This window comes from Vidua macroura, chromosome Z (assembly GCF_024509145.1).
Source record: "Vidua macroura isolate BioBank_ID:100142 chromosome Z, ASM2450914v1, whole genome shotgun sequence".
Classification (NCBI taxonomy): Eukaryota; Metazoa; Chordata; class Aves; order Passeriformes; family Viduidae; genus Vidua; species Vidua macroura.
The window spans coordinates 1,017,794-1,035,011 of NC_071611.1; the positions used below are offsets into that span (position 1 = coordinate 1,017,794).

Here is a 17,218-nt window from a genome sequence, read left to right on the forward strand (position 1 = left end):
TGACAGCAGGGAATTGCAGATGAAGTTAACCACGGCATTTGCATCAGCTGCGAATTCCCAGTTTATGGGAAGGGAGCAGCCGTGCTGTGTGCCCACCATGAGCTGCCTGCTGTAGCGGGAAGAATAAATACATTTTTCATGGAGAATTGCACCTAAACCATCTTTCTTCATTGAGCAGGTGGGGTTTCCTGATCTGTCCAGGGCATGATCTGCTCCGATGCCTGGAAGAGTTAGTAGAGACCACCCACTACAAATTCACATGTGCCGAGCAGGGCGAGTAATTCCCATCCCCTCCAAGCCAGACATTTCCCCACTGTGGGGAGCATTTTCACCATATTGCCTGATGGAAGATGGAGAACAGGAATGAGCTGTGGTTGATTAGGCAGCTTTTCAGAACAGTTTTTCTTCCAGAGCAGCTGAAGCAGGGGCTGCTGGCAGTGTGTGAGCGTGCCCCCTTTGCAGAGAACGTGGCTGATGTCGGGGTCTGCACCCAGTCCTTGGTGTCGTTGCTTCTTCCCGGCTCGGCCTCGGCTGCTTTTGTTGTCCTGCCCAGTTTGCTCTGCCAGCATAGGGCAGCTTCCTGGGGAGGACAAAGGATGGAGGATGCTTGATGCCTTTTCACCTTCCACAGTGATAAATCTGGACGAGGAGATGCACAGATGCTACCCTGCAATCCCTTGGAAGCACTAGGCAAAGAACCACCATTTTATCGTGGAATGGTTTGGGTTAGAAGAGACCTTAAAGTTCATCCCATTCCACCCCCTGCCATGGGCAGGGACACCTCTCACTGTCCCAGGCTGCTCCAAACCCTGTCCAGCCTGGCCCTGGACGTGTCCAGGGATCCAGGGGCAGCCACAGATGCTCTGGGCACCCTGTGCCAGGGCCTCACCACCATTACAGCAAAGAATTTACTCCTAATATCTTACCTAGGCCTACTGTCCTTCAGCTTAAGGTAATTCCTTCTTGTCCTGTCCCTGCATGCCTTGTCCCCAGTCCCTGTGCAGCTCTCCTGGAGCCCCTTGAGGCCCTGGCAGGGGCTCTGAGCTCTCCCTGGAGCCTTCTCTTGTGCAGCTGATCAGCCCCAGCTCTGCCAGGCTGGCTCCAGAGCAGAGGGGCTCCAGCCCTGGCAGCAGCTCCGGGGCCTCCTCTGGGCTGGCTCCAGCAGCTCCACGTCCTTGTGCTGTTGGAGCCAGGGCTGGACACTTATGGGTGTGTGGGTGCCTGTCTCAGCCACAGGAGTTCCTTTCTTCCACTTGTTCTCAGGCTACCAAAGTACACCTGCTCTGAGTTGCTGAGTGCTACAACCCCCATCTTCCCTTCCTGGTTGAGATCTCCTGCAGTTTCAGCACTTGGGCAGGAATTATTTTTTTCCTCTTTAATCTGGATATTTCCTTGGAAAGTAAAGGGACTGAGGGGTCCTGCAAGGTCTAATCCTTTTGTGCAGCTGAGTTCAGGATCAGCAACATTAAAGTAGAAGGTGATTAGCAGGTGTTGTAGGTAGGAGCTTAATAAGCATGTGACAGCCATGGTGGAACATGGAACATCTCATTTTGGGGTTGTGTTAGAGACCCAAGGTCTCTGGGAGGCCTGTTTGATGCTTTCCTGTATGAAGCCCTGCCTGGATCTGTGTCATGTTGGACTGAAAAGCTCTAGCAAAAGGGAGCAGCACTTGTGTGCATCAGGTTGGAGACACCCAGCACACGTACCTTCAGGGGATTCAAAGCTGTAGAAAGCCTTTTGTTCCTGACAGCCAACGTGCATTACCCAGCTGTTCAGTGCTTCCTTTTGTCCTTGTGCTTTAAGTGAGTCTTCACGGGTTTTGTGGTTTCTGGCTCTGCTCTGTATGCAGGAGTGCTCCCTCCGAATGAAGAGCTGACTGTTAAATATCACAGGGCATCCCTGGTGTGTTTGCCATTGAGATGTGAGGCTGAGTGCAAACTCTTGAAAATTGGCATTGACAACGTGGAACTGGAGGATAAAACCAGCCTGAGGTTGTCAGACGTGCTGAGGGAGCCTGTCCTCGTGCACTTGGGTCAGCTTTCCTTGTGCTGTTTGCACGGGCAGGGATCCAGTGGTTTTGTCTGGAAGCTGGGATTCCTCCCTTCTGATGGGAGCTGAGCATCAGGCCTCCTTTCTGAGGCACCCTCTGGGAAGCAGCATCACTGGCATTATTTTTTTTCTTTCCTCTGTAAAGAAAAAAAAAAAAGCAGTTTTTCTTTAGTTGATGGCTCTGTTGCTCATTTGGGGATGAGTCAAAAATAGCATAAGGCTGCCCATATGCCAGCTTCACCAGTGTAACCTGGCTCCTCAGACACTTCAGCAGCAGGGACTCCGTGCTTCTCCATGTCCTCTCTGCCTCAAGGGGTGCCAGGTTTCAGGTATAAAAGCAACCTGAATTAAAAGTGAGCTGTGAAATCGCTCTGATGGTAAGAACATGGTCTAGTTTGGAATGAGGCTGCTTTTCCACGAGCAGGGAGATGCTTAGATCAGATGAAGCTGTGGGCAGCAACTGACAGAACAAGGGGACACAGCCTCAAGCTACGTCAGGGAAGGTATAGGTTGGATATTAGGAAAAAAATTTTCACTGAAAGAATAATAAAGTACTGGAATTGTCTTCCCAGGGGGGTGGTGGAGTCACCATCTCTGGATGTGTTCAAAAAAAGACTGGACATGGCACTTGGTGCTATAGTCTAGTTGAGGTGTTAAGGCACAGGTTGGACTTGATGATCTTAGAGGTCTCTTCCAACCTCATTACTCCGTGATTCTGTGTGATTCTGTTTCTATACGCTGCCTGCGGTTGAGCCAGGGACAGGCAAAATGACTCGCACGATTTCAGAAGGCAAAGTGAGCGTTTATTCAAAAGCACTTCTCTTCTTTTATAAAGAACATCATGAACATTAATTCCATTGGTCTTAGAGTAAAAACATTTCACCTGACTGGTACACTGGACTTAGGTCAGTGTGGTAGAACAGATCTGTAAACAATGTGAACGGAAAGCAAAATAACGGATTGCTTACATTCCTCTCGGACTTTTTCCCGGGCTTAGCCTGGCAGAAATCTTTCTCTTTTTCTCTCTGACTGAACTGAGAATACCCACAGCCGGCCGCTGCTCGGAGCTGGCTGAAGGCTGTTTGTCCCAAGGCTGGCCTGAAGATGACTCAGGTAGGGCCAGGCTGGTGCTCGTGGACCGTCAGTGTCCACCAGGACCGTGTGATGGTCAGCTCCAAGCCATTACCAGAGGGGTGGCCTGGCAGTCTGTCATCCAAGTCCCTATAGCATTTATCATCAAGGGGCTTTTAATTAAATTTAGAGCAGGGCGTGTAAGTGCTTAACAGTAGCAGGAGTTATGCCTGGAAAAGCTACAAGCCATAAAGGAGCTGTTGTTTGTGGCAGGCATGTTCTTCTCTCTCTCAAGACTTTTTCACAGAGAAGCTCAGAGGGAAGAAATAGAAAACAATTTCTATTTCTGCTCCTTGTTTTTGTCATGTGGAATGTGTTTGGAGAATTGTTTACCTGGGGTGATTGCTTGATTGGATTCTGGTGAGGATTGTTTGAGCCTGATGGCCAATCCAATCCACCTGTGTTTAGAGTCTCCAGAGAGAGTCACGAGTTGTGTTAGTTAGATACAGTAGTTAGAAAATGTAGTTTTAGTATCTCCTTTAAATAGTATATTAATGTATTATAGCATAGTTATAATAAATCATTCAGCCTTCTGGACCAGAATCAGACATCATAATTTCTTCCCACCGAGTTCACCTGCATTTACAATAGTTGGTTTTTTTTTTTTGTGTTTCTGTGTTCCTCGTGTGTCTCCTCAGCTCTACGAATACCCCATCGACCTCCGAGGGAGTGAGCTGCCCTTCCTACGCAATCCAGACATCCTGGTGGGGCAGAATGACCTGACAGCCCTGAGCTACCTGCACGAGCCTGCAGTGCTGCACAACCTCAAAGTCAGGTTCCTCGAGTCCAACCACATCTACACCTACTGTGGTGAGTGTCCAGACTACACGTTCAGCTCCTGAAAGGTTGTGGGGCCACAGAGAAACCCCTTGGGACCATCAACCAGGGGCTGCAGAATGAGGAAAGTCTGGGGGCGATGGGTTTAGGGTGGGTGTGAGGTATAAGTGTGTGTAAAACCAGAGGTGGTTTCTGAGGGTTGGTGCACTGTGACCTTGCTGAGCTCTTGGTGGGACCATCTTGATAGATGAGTTTGAGGCCAGCCTTGCATGTGCGTGGCAGCCCCCACAGGGGAAAAGCAGGACTTAAAAAATCAGTGAACAGCAGCATGGCATGCCAGACAGAGAGACATTACTGATGGATGTCCATAGCAGGTTTTCCTCCAGAAAAAAAATGCAAAAAAACTTCCAGCACTGCCATTTCCTTCCTTTTCTTCATGGCTTTGGGAATTAGAATCTAACTCCCAAATTCAGAGCAGGAGGAGGGCAGGTGTGACCTTGGGTTTGTGACTTTTGGGGAGGGTGCCCTGCCAAAGATACTCAGGACAGCAGTTACCTGTGGATGGACAGCAACAAGCTGCAGCTTGAAAAATTAACAGGAAAGGAAAGAAGGCAATTCATAGAATGCCAGACTTGTTTGGGTTGGAAGGGGTTTTAAGAATCATCTTGTTCCAAACCCCACCTTCCACTGTCCCAGGGTGCTCCAAGCCCTGTCCAGCCTGGCCTTGGACACTGCCAGGGATGCAGGGGCAGCCACAGCTGCTCTGGGCACCCTGTGCCAGGGCCTGCCCACCCTCCCAGCCAGCAATTCCTTCCCAGTGTCCCATTTAGCCCTGCCCTGTGTCCGTGGGAAGATGGGAAGCTATTTCCCCTTGTCCTGTTGAAGCTGGTGTGTACAGCTGTGACTGTGTTGCAGTTTGGGGCTGCAGAGGAAATGCTCGGCAGGAGGAGATGACATTTTAAAGCAGCGCCCTGAAAATACGTAGCCTCTGTGGCTCTCAGTGATGTTAACTTTCAGTATTTGATGATGTGTAGTGCTGGAACACTGGCATAACTTGCAGCCTTTTGCAGCTGCACTTGTGCCTTCAGTCACCCACAGGCCTGCTCTCACCCAAAATCAGTGAGGTTTCGTGAGGGCAGCTTCTCATGAAGGTTCATGATCGTCTGGAGCGCAGCATTAATGGAGATGCAGGCGTTTGGGCTGTGTAGGTTCAGTCGCAAAGCTCTGCCTGGCTGCAGCCTGCCTCGTGCTTTGGTTATGAAGTGGCTGGGAAGGGCAGGAAGGTGCTTTTGTCTGAAGTGAGCAGAGCCCTTCAGCTTGGTTTGCGTCGCGGTTTTGGTGAGTCAGGGAAAATTGGCAGGTGACCTGAGCAGAACCGGGAAGCAAGCAGGCAGGAGCAGGGCTCGGGGAGGTGAAGCAGCTGGGTCGGTGTCCTGCAGGGGCAGGTGGTGTGACAGTCACTGACCTTTGCCTTTCCCGCTGGGTGCTGCAAACTGAGAGTTCCAGTGCTCCTGTGGTTGGAGCGTGCCCGAGTCCTTGACCGGCCAGGCCGGGAGCACAGAACTGGCCCCACAGCCAGGTGCACGACGCTGGCCCCAGAGCCAGGAGCACAGCTCTGGCCCCAGAGCCAGGTGCACGACGCTGGCCCCACAGCCAGGTGCACGACGCTGGCCCCAGAGCCAGGAGCACAGCTCTGGCCCCACAGCCAGGTGCACGACGCTGGCCCCAGAGCCAGGAGCACAGCTCTGGCCCCACAGCCAGGTGCACGACGCTGGCCCCACAGCCAGGTGCACGACGCTGGCCCCATAGCCAGGAGCACAGCTCTGGCCCCACAGATGGGTTCACAGCACTGGCCCCAGAGCTAGGTGCACGATGCTGGCCCCAGAGCCAGGTGCACGATGCTGGCCCCAGAGCCAGGAGCACAGCTCTGGCCCCATGGCCAGGTGCACAACACTGGCCCCACAGCCAGGAGCATGACGCTGGCCCCACAGCCAGGTTCACAGCACTGGCCCCACAGCCAGGTGCACAACGCTGGCCCCACAGATGGGTTTACAGCTCTGGCCCCACAGCCAGGAGCACAACGCTGGCCCCACAGCCAGGAGCACAACGCTGGCCCCACAGCCAGGAGCATGATGCTGGCCCCACAGCCAGGTGCATGACACTGGCCCCACAGCCAGGAGCACAATGCTGGCCCCACGGCCAGGTGCACAATGCTGGCCCCAGAGCCAGGAGCACAGCTCTGGCCCCACAGATGGGTTTACAGCACTGGCCCCACAGCCAGGTGCTCCTGGAGCTCCTTGCAGGGACAGCTGAGACCTGCCTGACCCAGAACTCCTCAGAGGTGGAGCTTGGTCAGCACCTGGGTGTGGAGCAGCTCCCTGGAGCCCACGGGAAGCACACGTGTGGCTTGGCCTCTCATTAGGTCCCAGCTCAGTGCCCAGAGCTGGAGAGGAGGCAGACATTAGAGCCCCAGAGCAGGCTCTGGCATTCCTTTCCTGTGATTTGTGTATTTCTGTTTGATTTGGGCACATCCTTTGTCAGGAGTTTTTACTCGCAACCCAAGCCAGGGGAAAACCCGGGATGTTTGTTTGGCTCTAGGAGAGCTTTGGTTGCACAGAAATTGTTTTTCTGTAGTGCTGGCTCAGGCTGCGTTGATCTCTCCTCACTCCTCCAGCAAAGTCTGTCTTCACACCATGGGGATTGCTGCATATTTTTGCTCTTCTCACCAGTTTTGTGCATCTCCTCTGTAGCTGTACAGGGGCTCACTGCCTTGCTCTTGGAGGGAAGGCCAAGATAAGAATTCCGAGCCCTTCCCCATTCACTTTCTTTGTTAGCTCTCAATCACTGTATTTTACAAATCTTACTGAAGCAACTAACACAAGCCCTGAAAACCCTGAAATATCAAGACCCTGCTTGGTTTGTGACACACCTGCCTGCCTGTCTGCCCTCAGGTATCGTGCTGGTGGCCATCAACCCCTATGAGCAGCTGCCAATCTACGAGCAGGATGTCATCTACGCCTACAGCGGCCAGAACATGGGGGACATGGACCCCCACATCTTCGCCGTGGCCGAGGAAGCCTACAAGCAGATGGCCAGGTCAGTGGGGTCCCAGCCACGGGGGCTTGGGTCCAAAGTGGGCAAAGATGCCATTAAATGCTCCAGATACTCAGTGAAGGCAAAGTCGTGAAAGAGAGCGCGCTGGAGGTCAGGTATTTCTAATTAATTCTGCCTAATGACTTGATCCCAGTATTGCACCCAGACTGCTGGGCTGATGGGGATCCCTGTGGTCCTCAGGAGCTCAGGGGTTCTGTGGGGGATCCCTCTCTTGTTGCTTCTTGGATGAGTTTCCTGGAAGAAATTCAAACCACTCTGCAAATGTCATGTTTAATAGCTTAGAGGAAACCACACTTCAGATAATTCGGTGAGATCATCAAACTAAATCCAGAAGTAGTGTTAGTTGTTGTCTCGTGGAGATATTGTGATTTTGAGTTAGGTGGTAGCTGGCAGATACTTGGAGATATTTATGGGTCCCTCAAAGCAGTGTCTTCACCAGATGGATATGGTGAGAGTTTTACTTTATTTATTTCCGTGCTTGTTGTGCTGCTGCGGACAAATGTAGGATTTTGTTCTTAACAAGTAAGTCATGGTCCAAAAGAGAACTGGGGAGGAAACTGAAAATTGTTGTACCAGGGATCATTTTATTATAGTTGTCAGGACTCACACAGTGTGTTTTTGTTTGCTTGTGGATTAGCTGAGATTTTGTACAGCCCTGGCTTTTAATAGCAAGAGTAAGCCCTGAACCATTTTCCAAGGTTCTTTCTTTCTGCTGTGTCTGGATTTCAGTGGTGAGTTAGGATGCATTTCTAATAAAAATGAGCTGGATTTCAATCCAGAAATGCATCTGGAGGAGCACTGCCACAGCCAGAGAGTGAAGGGATTGCACCCCAACAGAGTCCATCCTGCAGTTCACTTCCGCAAGTGCTTGTGCTCTGGGCAAAACTGCTTTGAGAAGAGTTCAGGAATTTGCCTGTAGAAAGACTTGGGATTTTGTCCTTGTGCGATTCCAGACTGAGCAGCAAGCTGCAGGGTTCTTTTTAGAAGATACCAGGATTTTGTCTGGACAGGACCTGTGGGTTTTTCAGGGCAAGTGTCTAAAATACAAGGCAGCAGCTCGCTTTTCTGCTGAAGTTTGTGCTAGGGACAAACTTCAGGTGCTGAAGTTTGCCAGGGTGCTGTTCTCCCACATCCCTCAGGAGCTTTGCAGGCAGTGGGCTAACAGCTCTAGCCAGCAATGCTTGTCTCTGCTTTCCTCCTTATCAGAATAAAGCTACTTTTGACAGCAACTCATAAAGGATAACTGAACTCTGTGTGGTTCAGACTGCTCTGTTTTCAAGGGGACAGGAAAATAACCACCTTCAGAGCTCTTAGGCAAGGTGCTCACTGCTCAGTGCTCCTCTGGTGCTCTCTCTTTCGGGCTGTTATTATGGTAATTGCAGGCTTGGGTACAAAAGAGGGATTCAGACAGGGCTGAGAGGAGATGGGGACATGGATTAGAGGAATCTACCTGGTTATTTGAAATCTGCCTTCAAATGTAGCACACTGAGTTTTAAGTCTGAGTGCTCCTGGGTGGCTGTTGTGTTCTCTGCAGCTTGATCTGAGCTTTTCCCTCCAAGGAGAGTGGTGGAGCTGTTGGGGCAGGGGGTGTGGATGGCATTGCTCCTGGGTGATGGATAAAGGCCATTGAAAATGACTTATTTTTGCCCTTTTTTGAGCCAAAATGCCGACTCTGTGGGATGAGTTGTGTCTGCAGCTCAGCTTTACTGCTTTGGGGTGAGATGGGATGTGGCTTGTTAAACCCAAACTGGTGCAAAAATATCACTTGTTTTGCAGTTCAGCTTTTAAACAATTGGATTATGTCTGGTGCATCCGTATAGATCAGGAATAAAACTCAAGCCTGCCGTCTCAGGAGGTCAAACTTGCAAGGTGACTGAGGAAAACAGGCAGGAAAACAGTCTGGCCAGTCCTGGGGTTTTTTTTAATATTTTATGCCCATTAGCGGCCCAGAGCACACAGGGGAAGCGCAGTGAAGGGGATTGAATGGGATTGAGTGGATGGCAAGGGAAAAGGGACACAAAACTTAAAGACTCTGTGTCAAATGAAAAAAATTGGAGGTAATGAGATTTTTATTTCTCTGAGCTTTCCATGCAGAGACAGGGTGCCAGGGCAGAGTGTAAGGCAGTCAGTGTGTACAAGTGTTGGTGACTTGCTCCTGTGCTTTCCCACTGCCTCAACCTCAGTGCCCAAGAGATGGGACAGGAGGCACCTTCACAGGTGACTGTGTGGCATCCTCTGTTTGCTTTTGTCTCGCCATCAGAAAATGCCAATTTTAAAGGAAAAGGAAAGAAAAATAAAAAATAAAAAAGGAAAAAGGAAAAAGGAAAAAATAAAAGCCATTGGTGGGCTGTACAGGGGGGTTGCAGAGGTTGTGTGACAACACCTGATCCCTGTTTTGAGTCAGAATTTTTCATAAAGCACCTGAACACCTACAGTGGATTCAGTGTGCATTAAAACTCCCCTTTAAGTATGAGCTTTTCACAAAGAGGATGTTCTTGCAGCACTTGCATGTGAAACAGCTTAAAAAAAAAAACAACAACAACAAAAAAAAAGGGCAAGTGATTAAAATTCATATGTGACATCCTCTAATTTTTACAGTGACCGGCTCTTTAGAAACTCCCCAGACACCCAGTGTGGGACTAAACCCACCGAAACAGTGTTGTTTTAAACAAAACGAGCAGCATGGAGTCAGTTTGCTCCAAGGGCTGCAGCTGGAGGCGGAGGAGTCAAGTGTAGGGATGGTGGAAGGACGGGTCATTTAGTGATTATTAGTGGCCCTGGGTTGGAAGCAGTGAGTGCCTGGGGACACGGATTGCCTGCGGGGCAGTGCAGGCACCTGCTCTGCTCAGGGTCCTGTCCTGGAGAGGTGCAGTGGGGCTGGGGGGCCACAGAAGGTGTTTGCCCTCCTGGGAGCAGTCTGAAAGCTGTGCCATGGTCACACGGAGGGACAGCACAGCCGCTGATGCCCTGGCTGATTCTTGCTTTTCTTGCAGAGGAACAAAAGATGCCTTGTGTGCCCACATCATCCTGGCTCTCATTTCCCTGTGTGTCATCGCTCTGGGCAGGAGCTTGGAGCCTGGCAAAAACTCCCTCTGGAGAACCTCCATTTCTACTGCAGTCAGCCTGTCCTGAGCAGCACATGTTTCACACTGCTCTGTGCCAGCACTGCCGAGGCTGAGCTGGGGACAGCTCTGAGCCCTTCATGACAAGGACCCTGAGGGGCTGGAGCGTGTCCAGGGCAGGGAACTGAGCTGGGAAGGGGCTGGAGCCCCAGGAGAGGCTGAGGGAGCTGGGAAGGGGCTCAGCCTGGAGAAAAGGAGGCTCAGGGGGGACCTTGTGGCTCTGCACAGCTCCTGACAGGAGGGGACAGCCGGGGGGGTCGGGCTCTGCTCCAGGGAACAGGGACAGGAGGAGAGGGAACGGCCTCAGGCTGGGCCAGGGCAGGCTCAGGCTGGACACCAGCAGGAATTTCCTCATGGAAAGGGTGCTCAGGAGCTGGAAGGTGCTCCCCAGGGAGGTTTGGAGTGCCCATCCCTGGAGGTGTTCAAGGAAGGACTGGACGTGGCACTGAGTGCTCTGGTCTGGTGGCACAGTGGGGATTGGGCACAGCTGGGACTTGATGGTCTTGGGAGGGCTTTTCCAACATTAGAGAGTCCACGATTCATGCTCTGACACCTGAATGTGACCCACTAGTTGTTGCCAGCTCCGTGGAGGAAGTTTGGATGGTGACAGTGCAACACCAGCTTCCCCCCTCCCAGCCTTTGGGAGCTTTAGCTGTATTTTTAGTTAGATATTCCCCATCTTGTCTGCAGCTCCATTTTCATTCTTGCCAGCTCGACTTGTCAGTGTGGTCCTCATGTTTTCATGTGATGCTGGGCTGAGTCTGTTAGGAAAATCACTACAGTGGATATATTTGCGTGACTTTTCTGTCTTTGGCCCTTGTCTCTTCCTTTTCTACCAGCTGGGTTCGTTCTGGGCACAAGCCAGGAGTTGCTAGTCCAAGTAAGGTTTCTTAATTCTTTTGGGTTTGTTGAGGTTCATTTTCTTGGTGGTTTTTGTTTTGTTTAGGTTGTGTTGCTGTTGTCTATGTTTTTTTTTTTCTTTTTTTTGTTTGTTTGTTTGTTTGTTTGTTTGTTTTTTGTGGGTATTTTATCTATTTATTTATTTATTTGAATAAAACTCATGCGTTATACTTAATAACATACAGAATTGAACAGCACTAGGTGAGAGGGGCAGTGGAGCAGAAGAATGGGCCCTCCAAAGGCTGCCAAACATATCTTGAAGGCAGGGAGCAGGCAGCAGAGGTGGTCTTTGCTCAAATCATAAATCAAACACTGAAGGTACCGTCAGCCCCTTCTGTGTGTTTTCCATGTGGCAGCTCTGGGTCTCGCTGTGGCAGGAGCCTTGTCTCCCTTGTGTGGGCCCCTGAACGGGGTGACATGGCAGCAGCCTGCGCCAGGCGATGGACACAAAGGGAGTCCAGTGTCCAGCTCCCACCGTGGCAGAGATCTCAGGCACTGAAGGACTTGTGAAAGCCTCCTGAGAAGTCCAAGGGCTGGGTCAAGTGCCGTGGGCTTTTTTCCCTGGTGCCTCCGTCTGGCTGATGCTTTCACAGGTGCATCCCCGCAAAGCTGTTCCACGAGGCCAGGCAAACATATCTTGGGTCTGTTTCATGTGGAACTGCTAAACCCGAACTGCGGAGCAGTGTGATGTTCTGCCAGCAGCACGGAAGGGCTCTGCAGGCCTTACCTGACCCTTGCAATGTCAGTGGGAAGGCAGTTGTCCTGGTGACCTGTTGGTTGGACTGGAATTTCCTCCTTCCCCCCTTGAGGATCTGCTCACAGTGTTGTTGATAGTTCTTGCAGAAGAAATCAAATAAGAAATGCGGGAGTGATTTGATGGATGAGTTCAACTCCTGCATATCTTGTCTGAACTGCAGCTCAGTGGGTACCAATAACCCCTGCCTGGTGTCTGCAGTTCCAACCGGGCTCAGCATCTGTTGTGTAACTCCTGAATTGTAAATTGTGTGGAAATAGGGTGTCTCCTGCCTTCAGCCCCACTGCCACGCGCTGCTTCTGTCACCAAGTGCTCAAACACTTGGACTGCAGACAGGTAACTCGATGTAGCAGTGGCTTTCCATTTTTATTGGAAGTTACTGCTCCCAGGCTTTGCACAGCACTGTCAAAATCGCTGCTCCCTGCAGCCACAGGGGAAATGCCTGTGTCCTGCAGAGAGGCAGGTGCCACTGGGGCTGCCTGAGGTGACCACAGCTCTCTTTTCTGCCCTGGGGGGCAATGCTGGAGCTGGAAAAGAGCAGAAATTGCAGCGACAGCCCTGCACACTAGCAAATAGACTCGGGGAGGGGTGTGGGCACTGTGGGGGATGTCTTTTCATAGCACTTCAGATTTCAAGCTTTTACAGGAGGATTTAAAGCTGTACAAAGAGAGAGCAGAGAGGAGTTAAGAGAGAGATTAGCCCCCGACAGAGATGCAAGGGGAATCAGACTGGCACAGTAAATAAGGCTGTTATATTAAAGGCAGGGAAGGGTTTTGTTTGTCGCCAGGGGAATGAGGCTGGGTGGGGGCTGGCAGGGAGCTGTGGGGCTGAGCTGTGCTGCTGCTCACCAGGGCTGTGCAGCAGGGGTCATCCCAAAAGTGAAGATCTGGTCTGAAAAGGGGACAGGAAGAAAAATAACTCAAGAGCCTTGAATTTAGGAAGCTGCAAAACCGAGGGAGTTCTTTTCTGTTTAAAGTGGGATGGGGATGAGGGGAAGAGGTTTTGCAGGAGCTATCCCATGAACGTGCTGGTGCTGGTGTAAGACCTCAGGGATTGCTTTTCTTCTCCCGAGGTGATATGTAGAAAAAAAATAAATTGGGAGACACTCCAGGAAATGTTTCCCAAGAACTGGAGGAGAGACCCTCTGGTCTTACTTGCTGTGGCAGTGAACAGAGATGCTCTGAGAAGTAGCCAACTAATGAACTTTTTGTAAATGTATTTTTTTTTTTCCTTTTTGACAATTTAGAATAGAGACTGTGCTATTTGCTGGCAGATTTAATAATAAATGAAACATCCCCTATAGAAAAATCACAAATACTCATAAATGGGACAGAACGGGCATGGGAAAGCTTAAGGTAGAGAAAGGCCAGTGCCTTACTGAAAGTAATGAGTGTGTGTGTGTGAAATATCACTGACCAGAAAGGAGGGATAATAGCCTACATCGAACATGTAATGACTGCTGTGGTGCAGGAGAACTGCTGGAGCTCCGAGGGGAGACAGCTGTAACACCACGTATCATTAAACATTCAAAACAGCATTTATGAGCATAATTACATCATCAGAGCCCAAAGACTTGTGGTTGGCCTTGCCCACCTCCCAGTCACTGCTGGCCACCCCACGTCCTCAGTGAACTTATGGAGGTCTCGGGACGGGGAACCCAGAGCGTGGTTCCTGAAAATCCCTTCCTGGGGTTTTCCTCGTGCTCACCAATTGATTCATTAGTCAGATGGCAGTGTGGGAGTTTTCCAAGCAGCGGTAGCTTAGGACGGTGGTCAGCCAGAAGGACCTTCTTTCTGGGGCTGGCATGGGGTGGAAGAGCAGCTGACTTGTCCTCCTGGCGCTCCAAAGCTGATCTGCTGGCACAGCGTCCCAGGGCTCCTTCCTGTGCGTGGTGCTTTTTTGGGAGGACGCAGCCCCAAAGCCTCCTCCCTTCTGCAGCGCTCCAGCAGCTTGCAGGTGGCCTGGGCTGGAGCCAGGGATGCTCTGTGATGTGATCCCGGCACAGAAAAGAGCATCAGGGTGCCAGAGAGCTGAGGAAGCTGGCCGGGTGCGTGTTTTGCTCTCCTTGGGAACAGCACACAAAGGAATTGCTGACCTCGTTTCCGTGAGGCCGAGGAGCTTGTGTTCCTCCCTGACGGGGCATGCAAAGCATCAGTCCTGCGGGAAGGTCATCCAGACTGGAGACAGCTCTGCATTTTGCAGAAACTCGGAGCTGTGAGGGTTTTCCGTGCTGTTGGACGGGCGTTTCCAGCCGGCTGTGTGAAGCTTTTGGGGCAGAAGAGGCATTAACAGGCCGGGGCCCGTGCGAGTTCCCGTGGGGAAAACGCCTGGAGCGCTGGGACACCTCATGGAAGCACTCTGGCCTCTGCAGAGACGCCGTGGTCTGCTCCGTGGGGTTTGGTCTCGGCGTTGGGAGCGTGGGGTTGATGAGTGCCAAAGAGAGGGAGCAGCCCTGCCCCGCCGAGCTGGCGGTGAGCGCCGCGCAGGAGAAGGCTCGTGCTGCACCTTGCCTGGTCTCCATGAGCGCGCTCGTCCTTGCCCATTCCGGGCCACACTGCTGCTTTTAGGCTTTTTTTCCCAGCAACCGAGACGTTGAAGGCCCCATTTTCTCTCTGGCTCCTTGCTGAAACCCAGTGGGGTGTGAGCAGACGGACTCCAAAGCTGCGCAGGGTGAATCCCGGGGAAAGCGTCGCCCCCAGTGCATCTCAGTATCACGGGACATGCTGAGCTGGAAGGGACCCATCAGGATAATTAGGTTCAACTCAAGTCCACCTCTTTGTAATGCAACTCGTTCCTTGTGACCTTGTGTTTTGAAGCTCTGATATGGGTGTAGATTGTTGGTGAAAACTGTTATTTTCCCCCACTAGTATGTGACACTGTATCAAAAGTTATCCCTTCAAAAAGAAAATTATCTATGTTTAAATACAGTTTTCTGTGTAAAAAAAAAGAAGGACCAAAAAAAAAAAAAAAAAAAAAAAGGTTGTATAGGGTAATCCATGCCATTTATGAAAGATACAGAGTGAAAAATGACCCAAATGTGTAGCTTGTGAAAATCTGTCTTTGTAGTGCTGCTGGCTTCAGCAGCTGCACCATAAAATGTGCATTTGCAGCTGATATTTGAACATGCAAACAGAAAACAAGTCCTTAAACATTCTTGTTCAACTGGATGAAAAATATCTTCTTGGGTTTCTCTGAGGAAAAAGTGTAACTGCCCCTAAGTTGTGGTTTTCTGTTTACCTTGAGTAACAATGCCAGGGATTCTAAAAACCCAGATTGGATCCAACAAATAAAAGAAGCTGCTGCCACTCTCAACAGTGATGCTGCTCCAAATTCTGGTTATCCCACAGAAATGGGAACAACTCCTGGCTTCAGAGACCACTTCAGAGAAGGTTTTTCTCTGTGTTATGATGTTGCAACACTCTGATTTTCACCTCCAGAGTGCAACTTGTGTTTGTTCATTTGAAAGCAGAGTCTGAGTTTTTCATCATTGTTGTTAGTACTCGAGGGATGCAATCCAGTGGTAATTAAGTTGTTGCGTTTTTTGTATTTCTAGCAACACAATGCAGTAGCTATGCCTTGGCAGCACTGACAATGGAGAAATGCATCGGGGCTTTTGTGGGTGTTCCCATTGTGGTCAGGCTTAGTTCAAACTGCAGTACTTAAAGGATTTTTAATCTTCAGATTGCTTTATGAACACTAATCCTCCAAGCAACCTGAAAGAAGTAGGTTAAATATGATTTCCATGGTGGAGAGACTTATTGACTCATTCCACGACAAAGAGAATTAGTGTCAGATCGGGGATTAAAGCTGAAGTGACCCCTGACAATTATTCACAGGGTCTGGCTCTGTCTTCATTTATTCCAGATCCTTTTCCCTCTTGGAAAAGCTGTGTTTTTAGTGCAACTGGTTTTGCTCCCGCTGCAGAGACCAGGATAAAGTTGTGCAGTTAAGCTGCTTGTGCCAGTGGTGATTTTCTGCAGGGATGACTAGGAAAACAAGTCCTAGATATTCCAGATCCATTCTCATGGGTTTGGATTGTTGCTTTAAAGAAAGCTGACTTTGGAAAAATTCCGACTGGTGATATATATGTCCGAAGAACATTTTGGGTATATTTGTCTTCAAATACTGTTTTCAAGCAGTGTTGCTGAATGCTGAGGGTGTAAATATCTGCACTGAGGTGTCCCCTGTCTCCTCTGTTTCTGGCAGAGCAGTGGTGAGAACTATCCCTGGATTCAAACCCTTTTTTATTGCAGTGGCTCGACCATCCCCTTTTCTGAAGTGAAGATTTCCCAGGGATGTTCTGCCCCGCATTAATTAGATAAAGTGGTGGGGGCTGCACATGGAAACACTGAGCGGTGCCACACTTCTGCTCTGATGCAGATTGCTGTGTGTCCAGCTGGGCAGCTTGGGGTGTTGATGCTTCTCCACACCTTTCCCAGGCTGTCTGGGGGCTCCTCCGAGGGCAGCAGTGTTCTCTGTGTTGCTGCAGGTGAAGGACTTACTGCTTTAACAGGCAGGGAAATATGTTCCCTGGATGTAAAGGCTGGTAATTAGCAGCCAGTGCTAATCAGAAAAGGAATCTGAAGTGCTCTTTCTCTTCATAACTGACAAACTGACTTTTGTTTGCCTTGGGCAGCACCTTTGGATGTTGCCTTTCAAAAATGGTATCTATTAGACTTCTAGAGTAGGTATAAAGAAGGCATTTCTACAGGTTGCCCAGAGCACCTGTGGCTGCCTCATCTTTGGAAATGTCCAAGGATGAGCTGGATGGGGTTTGGAGCAACCTGGGGTAGTGGAAAGTGTCCCTGTTCATGGCCTTTACTAGATGTCCTTTAAAGGTCCTTCCCAACCCTAGCATTTTTATGAGTCCATGCCATTTTCCATGTGTTGTAAAAGCACCAGTGGCCCCCTCTTAGTTCTGCTGGCTGGAGACCTCACCTGTCTCTTACTGTGCTTGGTCCTGAGGGGCATTGCTCTTAAGATGGCAAATACCTGCAGAAAGATATGTTACCCACCTCCAAAGCACCTCTGGAGCTGCTGGTGCCTCTTGCACTGAAGAAACCACTCTGGATCTTGTTCTGGTTGGACTTCTGCTCCTTTGTGGTTTTATTTGCCTCTCTGATGGCTGGGGGCTGTAGCCCAGATCGTGGTGTGGTTTTCCAGCCTGAGCATCATGTGAGCTGTGAGGCACGGGGAGAGGAGCCCCGATGAACTTTGTGGCAGCATAAAAAGCTGTGGTGGTTGCCCTGAGGTGCACAGGACCACCCCGCAGCCCCAAGGATGAGATGGAGCAGCACTGCCATGCTGCAGCAGAGGCATTATTCACCCATAAACACTTCATTTTATCCAGGTGCTTTTCAATAGTAGTTTT

The 17,218-nt window shown here is 50.3% G+C and overlaps 1 protein-coding gene across 1 annotated transcript in view; it reads left to right on the top strand.

The window, feature by feature from the left end:
* Positions 1–17,218, top strand: part of MYO5B (myosin VB) — a 148,662-nt gene that overhangs the window by 33,229 nt on the left and 98,215 nt on the right. Inside the window, exons 3-4 of the mRNA XM_054003809.1 lie at positions 3,819–3,990; positions 6,909–7,053. Of these exons, the coding sequence (XP_053859784.1) occupies positions 3,819–3,990; positions 6,909–7,053 (317 nt within the window). The remainder of the gene's footprint in view (positions 1–3,818; positions 3,991–6,908; positions 7,054–17,218) is intronic.